This window comes from Ixodes scapularis, unplaced genomic scaffold (assembly GCF_016920785.2).
Source record: "Ixodes scapularis isolate PalLabHiFi unplaced genomic scaffold, ASM1692078v2 PGA_scaffold3__209_contigs__length_174095766, whole genome shotgun sequence".
NCBI lineage: Eukaryota > Metazoa > Arthropoda > Arachnida > Ixodida > Ixodidae > Ixodes > Ixodes scapularis.
Genome location: NW_024609868.1, coordinates 30,957,304 through 30,977,094, shown reverse-complemented (window position 1 = coordinate 30,977,094; position 19,791 = coordinate 30,957,304). Strand labels below are relative to the sequence as shown.

The 19,791-nt window shown below is 44.5% G+C and overlaps 1 protein-coding gene across 3 annotated transcripts in view; it reads right to left on the bottom strand.

Annotated features, from left to right (window-relative positions):
- Nucleotides 1-19,791, bottom strand: part of LOC8025481 (basic salivary proline-rich protein 2) — a 62,084-nt gene that overhangs the window by 27,614 nt on the left and 14,679 nt on the right. For all 3 annotated transcript variants that reach the window (XM_029969173.4, XM_040500749.2, XM_029969174.4), the window contains exons 2-4: nucleotides 8,161-8,929; nucleotides 6,901-6,997; nucleotides 291-420 (exon numbers count right to left, since the gene is read on the bottom strand). In XM_029969173.4, the coding sequence (XP_029825033.2) occupies nucleotides 291-420; nucleotides 6,901-6,997; nucleotides 8,161-8,929 (996 nt within the window). The remainder of the gene's footprint in view (nucleotides 1-290; nucleotides 421-6,900; nucleotides 6,998-8,160; nucleotides 8,930-19,791) is intronic.

The window sequence follows — 19,791 nt, the reverse complement described above, 5'->3', positions numbered from 1 at the left end:
ATTCCGAAGTTCAAAGAAATGTCATGTGAATTTCAAAAAGAGTCTACGGAAGTTTGCAGGCAGTCACGCTTTGAATTCTAGTCTGGCCTCCGTGGATTGAAAATTCTTTGTCTGCGCGCCAGTCTGGAAATAGTGGGCAAGCCTTAGCAAGGACTGACTATCAGACGATCTACACACGTCAGCAGCAATATGGTGGTGCCCAAAGGCCGTACTTAAACAAACGTCTATACACGAGTCATAAAAAGTTTTGAAAATAAAGCAAAGACAAGAAGCAGGAAGGCTGTCAGTACCCTTCCATCTGTCGGCTGACTCCCTGGCTGGCTGGGTCCCCCCAGCCTTCGCCCTGAGCCGCCGCTGCCTGCTGACGGGCCTCAATCCGCCTCTGGATCCTCGGCGACTTGATCTCGGACAGATCAAGGCCTGCGAAAGCGAAGCAGAAACGCAACGGGAGCCGCTCATTTGAATGCCGACGACATCGTTGTCTGAGGGGAGGTGACACGCCGGAGGCGCAGTGACCCCTCAGCAATCGCCATGTCAGCAGATGTGGGTTTTTAATTCTCCCTTGGGCGTTGGTGGCCTGTTTATTTTACGTACATGTATGCCTCGTTCAATTGTTTTTTGTTTGTTTTTTTGCGTATTTGAACGTAGATATATTGGTTTTCGTGCATGAGCAGGTGATTACTAAAAATGATAACCTCCATTTCAATTGCCACTTTTCTTATCTTTTTTTCGAGGGCGGAGGGTGGGGGGGGGGGGGGGGGGGGGGGCAGAAAGAGGGCAGGGAGTTGAGAAGAGGTGCAAAATGTATTCAGCTCAGAACGGGTGCCCCGTTTATTTTAGAAATACTGCATGCCAATGACCCTTCACTTCATTGTAAAATCATGCAAATAAAACACTATACTCGGTGACAGGTTAAGAATTGAGGGGAAACTCGTCCCACTTCTCTCCACTTTCGCAGAGCGAACGCTGGAGAGGATGCGATCTTCTCTACAGTGTGCACTCTGCTAAAGTGGAAAGATATGGGATGGAGTTTTTCCTGAATTCTTAACCTACCACCGACTATAGTGAAGAGTGCCTTTGAAAGGAACAGAAAAGAGGCCGGAGCTGTTAACATACTTTATCGCAAAAGTTCTTTCAGTCAAGACACAACAGTAACACTCTTTATGAAACCAGGAAGAAGCCTTCTCTTGGTATCAGTAAACCAAAACGTAAAAAGATATAAGTAAATAATAATTTCAGCATAATTGCCAGATAGACGACAGCGGCACAAGCTGGTACTGAAGTAATCGCTCTTACTGTATTTTTGAATAATAGTTACATTGATTTTAAAATAAGTTTGTTTTATCCTTATTGACATTTCTCAATGAAGTCCGCTAAATTAGAGGTTGGTCCGTCCTGTTTAGATTAAAAAAGACTGTCACTAACTTTCACAGCAAGCAGGAATGTTACACCAGTGTTTTATTTCCATTTGCGTGATCGCTCTTTTCATTGCATATGCCGGTGGAGAGTTCGTGAGATAAATGAAAACTATATCGGTCCTTTTCCCCGCACCCCCAGCACAAAACTCAATTCAATGGATCTTTTCGTGTTTTTTTTTTCCTCAATCAGCAGCTTGATTACAGCGCATACGCGAGCCGCAGTATTGTATATCCGGCTTCCGCTGGAGAGAAAGGAGGTCGGGTCGAACGCTGAAGTCACAGAAGAGACAGTAACATATGAATTTAAATCGGGTTATTCTTTCCTGCGTAGATTTAGGCTGCTATCTTCCATCTGTCGACCGTTATTGACATGTCAAAGCTTTCAAAAATATCGCGTTTCAGATCTTCATTACCACGTTATTAGAAGCTGGAAGTTTAAACATAAAAAATATTGTAATGGAAGCCTCAAAGTAACAAACGATGTTTTACAAAAACAACAAAAGCAAAAAACAAACAAACTAAGAAGTACAACGTCATATTCCAGTCTCAAGTTTACAGGAGTTTTCCTTTTTCTTGTTAATACCCGGTTATGTGTAGGAAACAGACTTTATTTTTAGCAAAAAGCTTTTTATTTTTTATTATTACTGAAGCATTACATCATAAGCGAAAATCTTTTGTCACCGTTTCGCACAGTGTCTTTCAGCTTAATATTAAATTGACATAAATGTGAGGCCCATGTAAAAGCTTACATGACCTTTACTCTAATGTTATCGTAGTCTTAATTGTCACGGGTAATAACTTATAAGCATAAATGTTCATTTCGTCATGCACATACTATCGTTTTTCTTTTAAATTTACCCCCCCCCTTTTTTTCTTTTTTTTCTGGGGGGGAGGAAGGGGATATGATCACACAGTATCAATAAATAAATTGTATTTTATTTCGCAAAGAAAGACGGTAGCCGGGGGCAAAAAGCTGCTACAAGGCCCCAGCTCCGAGATGGCAGTTCGCGGTCAGCACTTATCTAACACCAGTGAAATAATAACTTTCCTTCTTAATCCTATGCACAGAAGTGTCTTTCGCCTTTCATTAGTTAACATAACACGTTTTTTATTAAAAAAATACACCTTATAAGGTGGATAATATCAACATAGAGTCCTTAAATGGACAATTATGACTGAATTTTTTATGATTCAATGTGTTTATTAAAGGTGGTAAAATTGACCTGGTGGATGCGATACCATGGTTCAGAGCCGTGTATACAGAGCGTTTTGTCAATGGGAGGCGCGGGCAGAGCCAGGGCGTGCACCAGACGCAGAAAGTGAGCTTGGCATGCTCTCTTGGTCAACAAGAAGCCGAAAAGAATCCCCTAACGGTGGTAGCGAGAAACAATTTTGGTCGTTTTCATAAGGGCGTAAGAGTTAAAAGTTGTAACCTTTTATGGTTGAAAATAGGCTGCAGGTGATGCATCGATCATGATAATGCAGAAAGGTGTAAGAAACGAATGCGCCGCTCAACTCTGTTTTGCTCGCACAGAGTGTGACCGCTCGGACGGCAGATTCCCGGCCCTCGGCGCTTGGCGTACGGATTATGTCGATCGTTCCGCTAGTTGCACTCTTCCACCATGATTTTGGATGACTGTGATTGAAACATCACGTGCACCGTATTTTAAGTCACCGAGAGTTACTCCGATGCACTTATCAGGTTTGTTTCCCGCGACCACCACCAGGGTATTATTTCCGGTTTCTGGTTGGCCACATTCGAATTTCAAATTTCTGAAGACGCCCTGGAACACGCCCAGCCCGCTTTCGGCCAATGGCGCCTCCTCATTTGTCTCCTATACTTCTCAACAAATGGCCAAACCCTCTGCATATACGGCTCTGCTATATGGTTTGGGTAGGTACATGCATTAATGGGACAATATCGACCAGTTGCTTCATGACCGTAGACAAGCACTATGTGCTTGTCTATGATCGTAGACAAGCACCGAAAAAAAAAAGTAGGGACAAGAAGTTGACGCAAACACTGGCGCACTCGCAACTAACATTTATTGAAAAACCAATTCCTTGTACAGCCGTGAAAAACGCGAGTCGTGAGTACAACCGGTGCACCGCTCTATCGAGAAATTTGCATTCTTTTGCCGATAAGGTTATTTATGTGTCACTTGAACTCCTCGTGCCTCTGGTTTTGATCTCAAATGCCTCGTGTAGCTCTCTACATACTTTATCTGGGTATCTGGCCAAAAATATGGTGTCGTCCCATTGCGGGAGCAAGGGCAGCGGCAGCACTGCGTGGCCAGATTTCCTGATGAGGTTGCTCGTGTTGCCGCGTCATGTTCGCGTGCGCGAAAGTTAAAATATCGGCCTGGTCTGACCAATGTATACAAAGCCGCATGACAATGGAACTTCGTAAATAACTCCCGTCGTGCATTTTGTGATTTTTTTTGTTTTTTTTGCGGTGTTTGGTTTTGAATTTGTTTGCAGCATCTGCGAGGGAGTTGATTATACGGCACAGTCTCGACAGGTTGTTGGGTGCCGAAAAAGCCACTGGTGCGTCGTACCGGTCAGCCATCTTTCTAAGATCGTGGGTTATATAGTGCATACTGTACGCGAAATTGCAACTGGCCTTACTGAGCTTCTTTCACGAGGTTGCCTATGTGTCCTTTTAATCTTCTTGACTAGGCTTTCCGCCACCTCCATCCAAACAATTAAAGGAAAAACAGCCCTCTACAAACGCGCTGCCTGTTTCTCGAAACGTTCTTCCACACTGTGCTCACAAGGCCTCTTCAGAGACGCCTTAAGACATATACAGGCCACCCCTTGCTTCACAACCTTAGACTAGGCGGTGCTGAGCTGGAGAATGCACTTCTTGGAGCGTGGCTCGTACGTCCAGCATATGGGATCCTCCGTAAGGCTTAGCCTGATGTCTAAAAACTGCAACTGCCCCTTTTTTGTCACTTCATACGTATATTTCAAGCTTTAGGCTTAAACACATCTAGTATTATTTTGGTTTCAATGCTAGCCGCTGCAGCCGTCTTGCTAAGAACAAGGAAGTTGTCCAGAATTCTGAAGACTGAAACTTCCCTCAATTCACATCCACACAAATAAATTGAGTGCATGATCTCGTGTACCGTTACATCGTATTATTTTTTTTTTCTTTCCAAGAATACTATGATTAACTACGTCAAATTCCTTAAAAAAAATCTAGATATATGGCTAATGTGAACATTTTGTTTTTGATATTATTAATGATTACTTCTTTATGGGACAGCGAAGCGGATTCAGTAGATATTCCTTTTATGAAGCCGTACTGGCAGTCCGTTAATAAAGAGAAACACTCCAAAGATGCCGACCGTTTACTTTGAAGGATTTCATAGACCTTTAGAAAAAATAGATAGTATTGATATTGGCCGATAGTTTTCTAAGAGGTTAATATCGCAACCTTAAAATATCAAAACAAACATAGCAATTTGCATAAGTTTAAGAAATTCACATAAAAACATCGAAAGTTTGAATATGAACGTTAACGCTGCAGCAGCAAGTCAATAGCAAATTTGATTGGTTTTATATTCAGGTCATCTGCATCTTCTCCTTTACTATTATTTATGCTTCGGAACGCTGGTATTGCTTTATTCTCATCAGTTAATCTTGAAAAAAGAAAAAAAAAAAAAAGATTAAATATGTTTATAAATGTAGACACATGGGTAGTCTTTGTTTGTTAGCTCGAAGTGCTGTTGGTTAGGTTAACCAAGTAGACATTTAAAGGGTAACTGCAAAGAAAAACAAGTATATTTTCAAAAAGCCTAATTGGTACAAGCAAGTCACAAAACAAGTTTTCCGCCGACAACAAAATTTTAGAGCGCAGCTCTTAAGCGCCCGTTTCCGGCTTGAGCGGCGTCGGCGTCGCCGTCGCCGTCGCCGTCGGCGTAACCGCGCGGTGCATTATGGGTAAATTTCCCCGCTAAATCTAGCGGAAAAACTTCCCCGCTAAATCTAGCGGAATAATTTCCCCGCTATACCTAGCGGAAAAATTTCCCCGCTAAATCTAGCGGAATAATTTCCCTGCTAAATCTAGCGGAAAAATTTGCCCGCTAAATCCAGTGGAAAAATTTCCCCGCTAAATCTAGCGGAAACATTTCCCCGCTAAATCTAGCGAAAAAATTTCCCCGCTAAATCTAGCGGAAAAAATTCCCCGCTAAATCTAGCGGAAAATTTCTCTTCAGGTCAGGTGACCCCCGTGGTCACGTGACACCCCCAGGCCACGTGACCCCCACGTGACCTTGGCGAGGGGGTCATATGACCCCTCCAAGGTCACGTGACCACCCCTCCCCCCCCCCCCCCCGATAACACGTGAACCTCAGTACCCTTCCCTCCTCCTCCTCAAGAGCTGCGCTCTAATTCGGCGTTACAGGGAGTTGTAAACGGCTTTCATTTTTTTTACAGCAATATTTAATGCGCGAGACTGATTTTAGTTTGCGGCTATTTCGTCCGTTTTAAATCGCGCGCCACAAAGTTGGTATTATACGTCACGGAGTGACGTATAGCAGCCACTCCGCGCGCGTCAAAAGAGCGGAAGTTTCAAAAGTAAAGAAGTTGTGACTCCGACTAAACTACGTCCGGTGGCGTAAATATTGCTAAAAAAAAATTTGTTTTTTCGCGGAAGATTTGTTTTGTGACATGCTTGTCCCAATTAGGCTGTTTAAAAAACACTTTTTTTTTCTTTGCAGTTACCCTTTAAAGTACTCGCAAGCGACATACCAGACAACGTAATTTTTCTCCACAATGTTTCTCCACAACCTGGCTTTCTGATCGTAACGGCGTAGGCGTACTGCTTATACATCGTACAGATAATAATCTTCATAAAGATTCGAACGCGAGTCATCGCGAGATCCGTGCTTCGAATGCCGCATGGCAACTTGTTCAAGGAGGAAATTTAGCACGCGGCATTCGAACCATGGATGTTGCGGTGACTCGTGTTTGCAGACTATCTTTTGTATGATGATTGAGTAGTGTGACCCCGGCTTAAGGCTTTATTTAAGACACGGTTAAATATTTTTCATAATTTCTCTGGCTTATTTTTCTGGATATTATATAAAACAGTGTTGTGTAATATTGAAGCTTTAGTTGAAGCTTAGCTTCTTTCCTTTTTTGATCAATGTGTTTAGTTTGTTTCTGTATGCCTAAACTTTTACAGATCTTCGCTATCTTTAGATTTGACAAATTTATGGTACATATTATTTTTTATAAATTTTTTTCCAACAGTTTTTTCATGTGAAATTTAAGGTTTCTTCGACCTCTTGTCAGGCTTCATGAACTCGTACGGAAAGCTATTATTATGAATGATGGGGGTAACCACAAAATGACGTTTGTACGTCAATTAAGGAAATCAGTTCTTATTTGTTCCGCAATGCCCTTAGTCCCTATAGTGTAACATTTCCCTTAACTTCCATAGCAGTCAGACCAGAAGACAGAGGAGTACACTTACCACCCGGAGTGTAGGTGAAAGGCTTCTTGTCCTTGCCGAGTGTTCCGTGCAGCTGAGGCGGCAAGTTGCTGAAGTCCTGAGGTCCCTGAGCTGCCATCTGCGATAAACCAATGGAGCGTTGAACAATTACTCTTTATGTACCGCACTTTTTAAGGCCTTCCTTTATTTGAGAAGGGAGCACATGAATCAGTCGCCGTTCTATTCTTGTTGAAACTAGACAAGCACACTGAGAAGAACAAATTTGCCACAATGTATAACACCTGAGACCGTGTTGTGGAAAAAGATAAGGAACTTTCAAGTCGAAGGCGCAGACAACAGTTGTTCTTTTCCTTCGACTTGAGAGTTCCTCAATTTTTCGGCACCAGAGTCTCGGATGTGACATTATGATTTATTATCACCAGCTCGTCTGCCCATCTAACTCTTTTGTTTGTTTTTTTATCAAGAAATGTGTGTTATTGCTTTCTCTTTCTTGCAAAGTAAGGGAGGAGTAAACAGACTCGGTCGACTAGTGGCTCTTTGTTAGCAAAACTGGAAGCGCAAGTGTCGCTATCATATGGAATCCTTTTCGCGGAACAATGAAGTCTGGTTGACATCGCGCCAACTGTGCCACGTTCTTTACGTAGGTATCTTTGACAATGACGTCGCCATATTGGCAAAGAGTGATGCTATATGCACTCGGGAGTGCAGCTCGTCCGGAAATTGCTATATGCACTACGTTTGTCTCGTATAAAACGAATAGTCACAACGAGCTGCCTAAGCTCCGGCATAGCTTTGAGGTTAAGGCGTACGCTTCGTACACAAGTGGACGCGGGTTCGAATCGCAGTAGGTCTACGTTTTTTTTTTTTTTTTAACGTGGTTTGGTCGAGGCATTTGGCGGTTTTTATATTTCTTTTTTGCGTTGAACACTTAAAAAAAAAAAAAAAATTACCGTATGTTGTGGATGAAACTTCGCAGACTTCGCAGATCGGGGTCAGCGGGGCTTGGGTTGCCGGCTGGACGCCGCGAAGCGGCGTGTACTGGTTAACTTTTCTAATTAGCAGCCGCATACTGTCGCCGCGAAGCGTCGTGAACGCAGGCGGGGGGCTGTGTTAACGAGCTCCCCAGTGATACACGCGCACTTCGAAAGAGGGTGGCCCGAGCGGCATGAGCTCTCCGCGTAGTGCATATAGCAATTTCCGTCTAAAGTGCACTACGTAGTGCATATAGCATCGCTCATTGGCAAAAGTACGCCAAACTTCTGGAAATGAGCGATACGTCACCTGCTTCTCTCTCCAAGTCGGTCCACCAGCCCCAGGTGGCGGGGGTGGCGGAGGCGGTGGCGGAGGTGGTGCTCCTCCAGGGCCTCCCATAGGAGGTGCTACTGCTGGAGGAGGAGGAGGTGGCGGCGGCGGCGCCACCACCTCGGGTGAGCTCATCCCTCCCTGCAGCATAGATGGCGGTGGCGGCGGCAGCTGGAACTGAGGTGCCATGTGCTGGTTGACGCCCGATGACGTCACGATCTGCGCCGCGGGCGGCGGTGGCGGAGGAACCGGAAAGGGAGCCGCATTGGGGTTGTAGCCTCCCCCTGGTGACATCTTGCCACCTTGCGGCATCGGAGGCCGCGGAATCGGGTACTGCGCGGTGTTAGGGCTGTAGCCACCCGTCGGTGACGCGCCACCGCGTTGCTGAGGTGGCGGTGGAATAGGGAATTGGGGAGGAGCGTTGTTGGGACCGGCGCTGCGTGGGGACACCCTTCCCCCCGGCTGGGGTGGCGGGGGTATCGGGAAGGCGTTGTGGTGGACGTTGGGGGATACCATGGACGGCGGTGGCGGGGGCGGCGGGGTGCACGGTCCCTGCGCCGGGAACAGACCCCCCGTGCTGTAGAACATCGGTTGCGGGGATTCTTCGGGGGGTGGCGGGGGCCAGGACTGCGACCAGTTGGGCGAGGACGGGGACCCGCGATTGGCGCTGGCGAAGGCCGCGCGGTTTGGGTCCACTGAGCCGCCAGGCGTCAGCGGAACGCTCGGGCTGAACGGGCCGCCCTGGCGCCTGTTCGGACATTGAGAGAAAGGGAAAACGTCAGGTAAGGAGAAGAGGAGCAAACCGTAGGGTTGAGCTGTCCAGAAACTAAATGAGGCCCTGAATGCAGTTTAGCGGAAAGGACGGCTATGCCGCTGTTTCACACGCGCTGGGACTGCACTGTGAGCGAGTCTGTAGTTTTGAATACGTAGCTTTTACACGGTCAGCTCTTAGGGCTTTCGTGTCCGTACGTGGCATGAAGCCTCAATGGAGAGGAGGTGACCCTAGTAAAAGGGAAGCGATCTTCTTTAGTGGATGGTGTTGCCGTAATTCATCAGTGTGGCGATCGTCACGTGACACTGTGACATGTCAGAGTGTCACGCGGCGTCACCCAGCGTCACGTCACGTCACTGACACCGTGACGTCAAGTGACACTATGACTTCACAGAGGACCTATAAATGCTATGCACGTAGAGCGTCTTTGGGAGATGCCAAGGTGACAAGAAGTCCTCTTTTGTGTTCTATTACTTACCGAAGTGAAAGGTTCAAGTGTATTTCGAGGCTACTATATAGTTTTTTGTTTTTTTGTTTTGGGCAGGAAAGGGGGGGGGGGGTACTTTGTTTACACCAATGTAACAGACTGGGGTCGATTCTGACAGGATCCGCCACTCCAATACGGCTTGCACTGTCCCAACAGAACCGAAACCATAAAAGCAATAACTTAACTACAACAAACTTTCAGCCTTTCCACTCTGGTGAAGAAGGCAGACCAGCGAAGCTGTACTATGGTGGGAAGTAATGGCCGGCCGCAAGTCGGGAAGCCAGAGTGGAAAGGCCTGAAAGGTTGCCGCAATGTATGAGCGACTTTGAGAACGTGATAGCGCTTCAAGACAGGGACGAGAGTAGGAACGAGACAACACAATGCGCTAAATTCAGCCGGTTTAATCGTTAGAAAATCAAGGGTATGAATACTCCGCATCATCGCGCCAATCAACAAATCCCATGCCACGCCAATGCTCGCAAGAGCTGTGTCTCTTTGTCGTCCAAATCGATCGACGCCACGCTGACACATCGATCCCCGAAGTTTTTTTTTTTATCAGGTCCGCAACTATAATTTTCCTTACAGTCTTATCTCTATGTTTTCTAATAACAGTGCACAAACTAAATTCAGGTTTGCACCCACAGTCATGGCAGTGCATTGACAAATGACCGTCACGCTGTCCGCTCACTTTTTTGGTTATGTTCGCGCCAATCTATCATTTAGACATCTTCCCGTCTGTACCGCTCACTTTTTGCCGCAAGTCAGCGGGATCTGATAGACAACTCCTTCTGCGCATTCTACAAGCGGGCAGCGATGCTTTTTCACGCAACCAGCCTGTGGTTTGCGGTAAGGGTCCATCAGTTTGCACAACTTGGTAAGTTTTTCCGGTGCAGAAAAAAACACCCGAGCATTTACGCGGTTTTCTATCTTTTTGAGACTGTGTGCGGTTTTGTGAATGCAAGACACTACCGCCACTCTTTGTTTCTTTTGGACCATATCTTGATCTGAACTCGTTGCTACTCGTAGCTTTTTTAAAACCCTTTCTGCAACCGACACCAGGAGCGTCCCCGGAAAACCGGTAGCCACCAAGCGTTCTGACTTCTCCTTCAGACTTGAAGACATCGCATGATGACACGACCTGCTGATGGCGTTCACAAAGCACAAATTTACAATTCCTCTCTTAACGAGTTTCAAATGGGATGAATTGAACGGCAACAAGGCTCTCGGTTGGTATTTCCAACACAGATGTTGCTCCGCAAGTGTGAGCCTGATATCTAAAAACTGTATGACGTTGTCCACAGGTATATACCTCGTGCGTAAGCTTGAGAGGATCTAGGACGCTGCTAAAAATTGTTAAAAGGCTGTTCACCGCCGAGGGGAAGTGACAAACATCATGGTTAGGAAAAACTAAATAATCATCGACAAATTTAAAAACCTTGCTACCATGAAAGTCATTCAGGCGTTCCGAGAGAACTCTGTCATGATTGGCTAAAAATTCACCGCTCAAAATGGGAACCATCTATGAATGACGGCGCCAACCAGCCAACCGGCAAACACAACACTTCAGAAGGGTTGTGAGCAGGGTTAGGTGGAGTGGGTGAGGAAACTGTAGGAGAATACAGGAGTCTCCTTCATTATTCTACAGTTTCCTCACTTTGTTCCTTGACTTTAACCATGTATAAAACACAACATTCTGGACAGCTACCGCCGTCGCTCATAGATGGCGGTACCTGTCCAGAGTATTGTGTCGACATGATTTTGCTGGCGGATACGATCATAGGGAAACTAGCCCTTAACAACTCCGCCGTAAAAAAACACAAAAAAAACAAGAAAATAATTTTGGTTTATGCGTAAGAGCGGCATAAAAATAAGATACATGAAAGGGAAGGAGGTGGATGACAAGGTTACCAGGCCGTCGCATTTTATTTTCTACGTCCCACCTGATACCACAAGCGGGGCACAAAATGCACAGGAGTGCTGCGTCGAATTCGGCTGGGATTCGTTTTCTCGCTCATTGGACACGAGCTCCAGCCGAACGCTGACACAGCACTCGTATCCAATCGGAGCCGCTCGCTGGCCCCTGGTAGTGACGTACAAAATCCAGCACTACGGCCTTTGACGGACTGGGACTCCCGTCAAGCTCTTTTGCAGTTGTTTTTCTCCCAACCTCTCCTTCACTAATTTAATGAGAAAATCAAGGTTATTATATTGTATCCAGCAGGTGTCGCCTCGCTTTCCGTTTACTCTCCCTTTTAAAGGAGCCATGAAATAATTTTTCAACTTCTACCTTCTCAGTTTTGACACTCGACTCAAAAGCAAAATTAGAAGTCACGTGGTCGTGACGTGTTTTTGGCACCAGAGGCGGTGACTCCAACCTTCCACCGTTCTTTTTAAGCACTAATAGAACTTCAGATTTTCAAGTAATAATAAGTGCCATCACGGCACTCATTGGCCGCGAACGCGAATTTAAATATTCGTCGACGGTTTGATTGTTGACGAGCGCATACGTCCAAGTTACGCACTGCTCGTGTCCAACACGTGAGCTGGGTTCGGCTGACGTGCTTGGACACCACGGGTGCATCGGAGTGAAAAGGCCGAGAACTTTCGAAGGAAAGGAGGTACGAAATAGTCAGCTATATTTTCAAATTTTCGTACCGAAAAGCAGCCTTTAGGCTTTCTACGCTCGTGATAGTTTCATTTCGGCGCAGCTAATGATATGCGATTTGTAGAACCCGTTCATCACGAGCTGAAAGAGCTCTTTGGGCGTCAAAAAGTCTTTCATAAACGGATTTCTTTTTTTTAGGTTGCAGTGGGACAAAGGTTCTCTTTGTCTCCACTGCGCTTGTCATACACATCCGAAAGCAAAAGCCAAACGCCCGACGCCGGCGTTCCACATTCTAATGCGTTTGACGAGTGCAGTGAAGACAAAGGCAGCTAACTTTACGGCTACCCACTAGAATCATTCCAATGAGAGCTCGGCGTTCGGACGTCCCCACGCGCTCTCGTCTCAACATCTCTCTCAATTTATCAGCTCGCTGAAACATTCTCGCATGCTCCCATGTTCCATAATGTTCTGGCAAATACCCGATACTCGCTGACAGCTTAAAAAAAGCGCAGCGCGCGGCGTGTTACGATCATTTCATTATCGTTTCTTAGCTAATGAGATCAATCGATCAAGCTTTATTTTCTAGAAATTGCGGAGAAACTACCAGACAAAAAGTTCTTAGAAACAGCTTGACTAGGTCTGGATTCCCGGCATTCGTCGCCGATAAGAACTTCGAAGAACGAATCACGAAGTAAGAAGCGTGAACATAAGTCAATGGACTCAGTCTGCGAACGACACTGTCTGAGACGTGTTTCTTCCTCGTATGACGCAATCCTGTCACCTTGGACATAAAAAAAACTTCTTAAAACTAACTTTTCTGGCGTGCCCAACTTAGACTCCCGTTTCAAAGAGACTGCTCCGCAGAATACAAAACAATACAATACAATGCAGATATGTTCGTAAGGTTCGTAACATTCATATGTATGAAGCAAACGTTCTTCGAACAAGCTCGGGGCGTGCAGGTACTTCTGTCATGATAGTGAGCTTTAAGTATTGCGTATACGAGCGAACGCGAGCACCGTGCGTTAGCGTCGCGTGCTCCAGAGCAGACTTGTACACGTTACTGAAAAATAGTAAGGAATTACATTTACAATTACTCAAGGCTAAATTGTAATTTATTACAATTACAATTACCCTCCCATGGAAGTAACTGACCGTTACCCGAAAAAGTAATCTGTTACTTTCGTGGCGTTACTTTTAAAATTATCGTCCTCAAGTAAGAAACAAAGGGAAGAGGGTTATTCAAGTTCTTATTCTAGCCACCTGTTCCTTTTAATGACCTTGAGTATTTTGAGCAACGGCTGGCTCTTGTATGTCTCGTCAGACATTTTGCATTATCTCTTACTCAATATGTCGACTGCTACGCTGAACACAATTTGAGCTGAGGCACTGGATGGGAGTGTCACATTGTTCCTCACGAATGCTTCATGCTCTGCATTGAGCTTTTTCAGCGAAGCAAGGGAAGTACTATTTCCCTCGAGAATGTAGAGCAAAGCTTCGTCGTTGCAGTTAGTAGATCCTTCCGATACCTCCCATACCCACGATAACGGTACCCGATAACGATATGATGCATACGCAAAGACGGCGGCGAAGTATCGGATATCGTTATCGGAGTCATCGTACGGATCTACTAAAATTCTCCATTCTCTAAATCGCGAAGCTGTAGAAGTCATCAATAGCAAAACATAGTTGTAACAGTAAGGTGATAATTAAATAATAAATAAGGTTTGGATCGATATTCTTCTTCCTTTGGTTCTGAACAGTTCGAGCCTCACTTGAGACGTTGGTGAATAAAACGTATATAAATATCAGTTATAAAAGAAAAAGAAGGACACTCATAACAGCACTTAATTAGAACGTCGGTTAAAACAGGGAAATGTGAACGCACGTTCGCCGTGTGTACCTTTCTTGGTGCCGTTCAAAAACGCACGGAGCACGAACCGACTGCAGTTTACTCCGGTGTTCTCCAGATAGACGTCTGTTGGACCACGGGCAGCAAAGGGTAGAGTACTAAGTAAGCCGCGCTATGGCCCCAGTCACGAATTTGACCCTCTCCTCAAGCCCAGTATATCAAGTCTACGTCAGCCACCATTATGTTTTATTTGTAAAAATATCTGCTTGAGATAAGATGCGTCCTGCTGGGGCAAAACAGGAAGAAGAAGAAAGGAAGACTGTTACCATATTCTAAATGCTCGCAAAAATCTGACTCACAAAAAGGGTAGGGTAGACGGAGCTTTGTTTTCTGTTGTGACATTATGAAAATGGTCGTAGTCACTATATCCGAGAAAGACATTGTTAATTCTTTTCATTGCACTTACCGCCTCGAGCTTCTCGAAGAGGCGCACAATCACTTGGTGTCCTCCTCTCTCCGTCTTCGATCGCAAAGAAAAGACAAAAGGACTAGAAAAAAAAGTGGAAAGACCTTGCCCCCCCCCCCCCCTTTTTTTTTTTTTTTTCTTTTCGTGAATTGTTCATTTGGATTTTTTTGACATTGATGTTAAGGTCTAAAAAAAGGGTAGATTCAGGGGCTTGGTGTTGCAAAAAAAGGCTTTGAGGAACTGAAGAGTGCCAAACCTCCCTTTACGCTAGTCGATTCGCGTGACAGTGTCACTGCATGCATTCGACTTCAACAAAAAAAGTCTTTATTTAGAATGGGGGCGGGGGGGGGGGGGGGGTTGGTTCTGACAAAAAAAATGTAACGGATTACAAGGAATCCGTTACGTCAAAAATGTAAGGGAATTACTTTAAAATTACTCTAGAAAATATGTAATTATTCCGTTACAAAATTACTGATAAATGTAAGGGATTACAAGTAATTTCGTTACTTGTAACGGATTACGTACAAGTCTGCGAGTCCAGAGTGCGCGTGCGCGGAGCCTCAAAACTGCATTTTGGAATTGGCACACGCGCAGCGTGGAACCGGCAACGCTAAGTGAATACGAAAACGCTCGAATGTCTGCAGCGCACACTGTACCTTTCGTATGATGATTAGCAATATGACTGAGCCTTAAAGCTGCCAGTCACTGTAACACTACGTTTTATTTTATGTATATTTTTGTTCTGTTTCTTGTGACAGTACTAGACTCGAGTGGGGCGTTTGGTGTATACGTTCCGCGAACGACACCTTCTCTAATCTTTGTTTGATCAAGTTTAAAAGCTAATCATACGAACCATGATGGACAACGCAATTAATCTCGTGTTTTCGAAGAATCCAAAAAGATCCTGGCCTATGCAAAAGTATAAGCGGTGAACCACGGCTGCGTAATTGCGAACAAACGAAAACAAAAACAAAACATAATCCCAGCTCATTAACCTTCTTTGAGCCTCCATCACAAAGGCACCCACTCGGAAGACGGAATGAATAGAAGGCGGTCGAGATTTAAGAATCAAAGAGACGATGATGCAAGACCGAGAGGACAAACGATAGCTAATGAGTTGGCGGCTATGATGTAAAGAGAACTAGGCGGTAAGCTGTCCACTCCATAGTTTGCGCGGGGTGGTACGCCGCAATTCAACCTTGACCAGCTGAAAACGGGAGGAGCTCCGAAGATTTTTTTTTTAGTTACCCAGTCAAAACATATTTTCGAAATTCCTAGGGTTTACTCTTCCTGAATCGGTATTCATTATTTCTGAGTTCAAAATAGCTATTGAGAAGACGAACAATAAAGGTTATGCCAAGATTAACATTCAAATTTTCTCGCGCTGTTCAGCGGGGTGACATCATATATTGTCAGACTTCGGTACGTTACTTTAAAAAAAAAAAAGTAATTAGTTCAAGTGACAAATAGTTTGTCAAAATGTATTTACGTTACAGTTACAGTTAAATAAATATAAAAGTAACGAGGTTCAGTTAATTCGTCATAATAACTTAATTACTGTTAAGATACCTCCGTGTTTTTTTGTTTTTTTTTAATTTAGCTGTGAAGATATTGATGACAACACGCAATGACTACAATTTATATTTATTTAGAGCTCTCAGAAAACTCTGATTTTAGTTTTTGAGATATAAGATATTGCAGCCGACTTTATTGAATCAAAGCCTTTGTTGCTTCGATACAAGATGGACTAAATCATAACAAATTTAGTTCATGTTGTAACGCAGCAGCAACTGCGTTTCAAACATCACTTAACTTTTCCCTTTTTTGATGCACAACCCGGCCTTAGCTAAAGAGGCGCTCAACGAGTGCGCCGAACGACAGTGCACTATTCAGGCCTAGAACAACTATTCTAATGGTGGGAAAGTCGTTGAGGCTGGAAAGCGCTGTCGACGCTTCAGCCTTCCATCGTTCCGTCACCATGCCTAGCGGCAGTGTGCAGAAATGAAAATCTAAACTCATCCCAAGGTGCTTGCGGAGGTTGGAGGAAGAGGACCTCCCGGCACCGCTTACTTTTTTGCAGCGTGTGCAGCGATCAGTGAAAAGTGCAGTTCATAGCCGGGCCAGGGTAACACCTCCCGTTTGTCACTCATGACAGTCTCTCGTTTCAGCGAGGTAAAGAAAGGAGTGGACAAAAACAAGACAAGTTCGTCTCGGAATGCGTGAAGATAACGTAATAAGGCAGGCAAGGTGGTTACAGTTAAACATTTCTAAAACCCAAGACGGAAGTTACAAAGAGGGAACAAACACAAGACGTCTTGTGTTTGTCCTCTTTTGTAGCCCCCGTCTTGGGTTTTAGAAAAGTTCGGAATGGCGTTCCGCTTTTCTCTTTAATTTCTTCTATGCAACGCAGAACAATAGACTCGACCGTGAATCACGGGCTCACTGCCCCTGGGAAAGGGAAAGTCGACCAGTAGAAACATCGTCTGTGGCCCCGGTCTACTGGCGGCGACTCGCTTTCGCAAAAGAAAGCCATCGCCGCGACTGCTGCGGCACCGTCGACAGAGGCTCTCGTTCGGCGTTGAACAGGTCACCGTTAAGCGCGAAACACATGTACGACGAAACCGTCCGATCCGACGTCCAATCACGCAATACGACGGTCGGAGGCGAGGGTTTTCAACGCTCTCCGGTGCTACGAAAACCATCGCCCCCATAGGTCATTCCGGCAGTTCGCACGTCGGATCGGACGGTTTCGACGTACGTGTATTTCGCGCTTTAGGTGTCTACGCGTTGCGCATTTCCGCAAGGTGGCTCTGTCGCTTGGCTGAAGAGGCGGGGGTGTTCGATCAGGCCGGAAAGGGTGAAGACGGGGCAGAGAGCCACGCACAAAAAGGTTGAAATAAAGCAAATGCTAAACGCGCTTTTCCGCGCGATGAAAAAAAAAAAAAAAAGAGAGAGAGAAGTAGAAAAACGTATGCTTTCTGCGCCGGCACTTTGCTTCGACGTAAAAAAAGTTTTCAGTTTTTGTTTTATTTTGTAGCGTTTAATGTGGGACCCAACCGCGCATGGCCGAACCCGTGGTAGTGTTCACAAAATAGGTTATATATTTTTATATCGAGTTACAGTTAAAAGTTAGCAAAAAAGTAAGTTACAGTATCGCGATACTACCCAAGTCTGCATATTATAAAACTTACAACCCGAGCAGGCTGTCTAAGAAACACAATATTTTGCCCGGGTTTGTGTTATTTTTTTTTTTCGCGTGAGATTTTTAAGCATTTATTTTACACCATCGAACGTCTTCCAACCTGTCGGGAACAATTGCTGTACTACCCCCATATTACCACATTTGGCGTCACGTTTCCAGTATTGGCAATGAAGACTCTGAGACTAAAGATAAAAATGTAATGCCTTCGGAAAAAAAGAAAGAAAAAGAAAACGTTGTCAGTGGTAATCTGTGTTACTACATTGCATTATGTCTACTAATCTGTAGAGTCAAATTTAAGGCAAATCACTGACTACCTAAACTTTGCCTTTAAAGGGATGCTGAACTGAAATCTGGATTCCACAAAACACTGCAGCAAAAGCGTGCAACGGGATGCTAAAAACGCCAAAACATCCCTCATACAGCAATATTTCGAACGGATGACCGTATTTCCTAAAAGAAAAGGAGCCGCATTTGACAGATATATTCACGTCTTGTTTCTTCAAGAAGGAGAGGGAACGGCCTCGCGTCTTCGCTGCCTCGCTGCCTTAAGGGGGCGAACCGAAAAGAGGAGGAAACGAAATATGTTGACGTCACGCGCCTCGTCGGCCTTGTTCAATCTCGACCTTTCCTTTCCAAAAATACGGCCGTCCATTCGAGATATCGCCTTACGAGTACTGTTGTAGGGATTGTAACGTCCCGCCTACAGCTCCTGCATTGTTTTCTGAAATCAAAATTTCGGTTCACCATTTCTTTAAATAAAACTTCGGTGGTCGAGCACAATAAGGTAATGCAGTCTCGACATTCACACACACTGAATACCTGACGCCCCTTTTTTCTTTTATAAACGATTTAGAATCAACCAAGTGTAACTACAGAAGCAACAACCAAAAACCCTTTTGTTAACGAAAAAAAATGTTCAAAGCGCAGGCGAGCTGGTGCGTATTAAAATCATGATGTTTCAACCCTGACACATGAAAGGAAATTGAGACACGTTGTTGAGACGCTGTCTGTCACCTTTCATCTGTGCCTTCTAATTTATTAAGCTCCCTCCCAGTCTTAAAGTCTAAACATCACCTCTTATTAACTTGAATTCGCCGACTCCGAGGCATCAATCGTGTTAAACGACTTACAAAAAAAAAAAAAAAAAAAAAAAAAAAAGCTGTTCCGAAAAGGCTCGTTTAATTGACGTTGTCCAGAGGTTCCAAGACACGGAGGAGTGATTAATGAATAAGATAATTAGCCCCTAATGGATGGACATGTAGGAGCATACTCATGGGGCCGTTCTCGGCGACGGTTAGCGAGGAATCATGATGAAAACTTACGTCGGGGCCGGGCGCTTTCGTTGTACATTTTAAAAAAACAAAACTGTTAATAAGATAATGCACGGTTATTGCCGGATGTATTTTACGGTACATTTAGCTCTCGTGTGTCTTTGTGAATGTAGTGACATTAATGTCTGGGCAGTTGACAGAATATCGCGTTTGTGTGTCCGAAGAGCATCAGAACTATTTAATTGAGAGGTAATGCCTGTGGGCAATTAGCTTTTCTTGCTGTTTCGCCCGTTTTTTTTTTTCGATAGTAAAATAAATAGAGCTAAAAATATATAAAAAAATAGCTTTATTTTAAATTTAAAAAATATTTCGTAAAACCTTTTTGTTTTCTTTGCCTATTGTAATAGATGACCATCCAGTAAAGATAGCGAACTTGTTTCAAAACCAAAGATAAAAAAAATATATTAAAAAAGCGACACGCAGAATTTTCGATCTTTTTTTAATGGTCCAACGAACTTTACTTGAGTCAAATTTATTGCTCTCGTAGTTCAAAAAAAAAAAAAAAAAAGAGAGAGAGAAAGGTTTTTATGTTTTGTAGCGCGAACACAAGCAGCTTTAGTGTAGCTGTTACCGTGCTACCCACACACACGTCTAATTAACAAAAAAGTCGTAACGATTTTAAAATATCTTCAATCCCTGCCCCATCCTTCTCGCCAGCACACTCCATGAGATCTGGTGTATTTCCCAGCAAAAGCACTGGAAAGAGCCATTCGCCGCACTTTACGGAGGGTCCGTGGCGAACGACCAAAAGGAAACTAACAGTATATGCTGTGAGACTCAGCAGGGTGAAACGTCAAGCACAATGTCACAGGGCACACCATTTTCTTTTCCACGTCTAGACATTTTTTTAGCAACGTCATTCGGCGAGGCCTCCGCTCAGATTGCAGCGATAGGC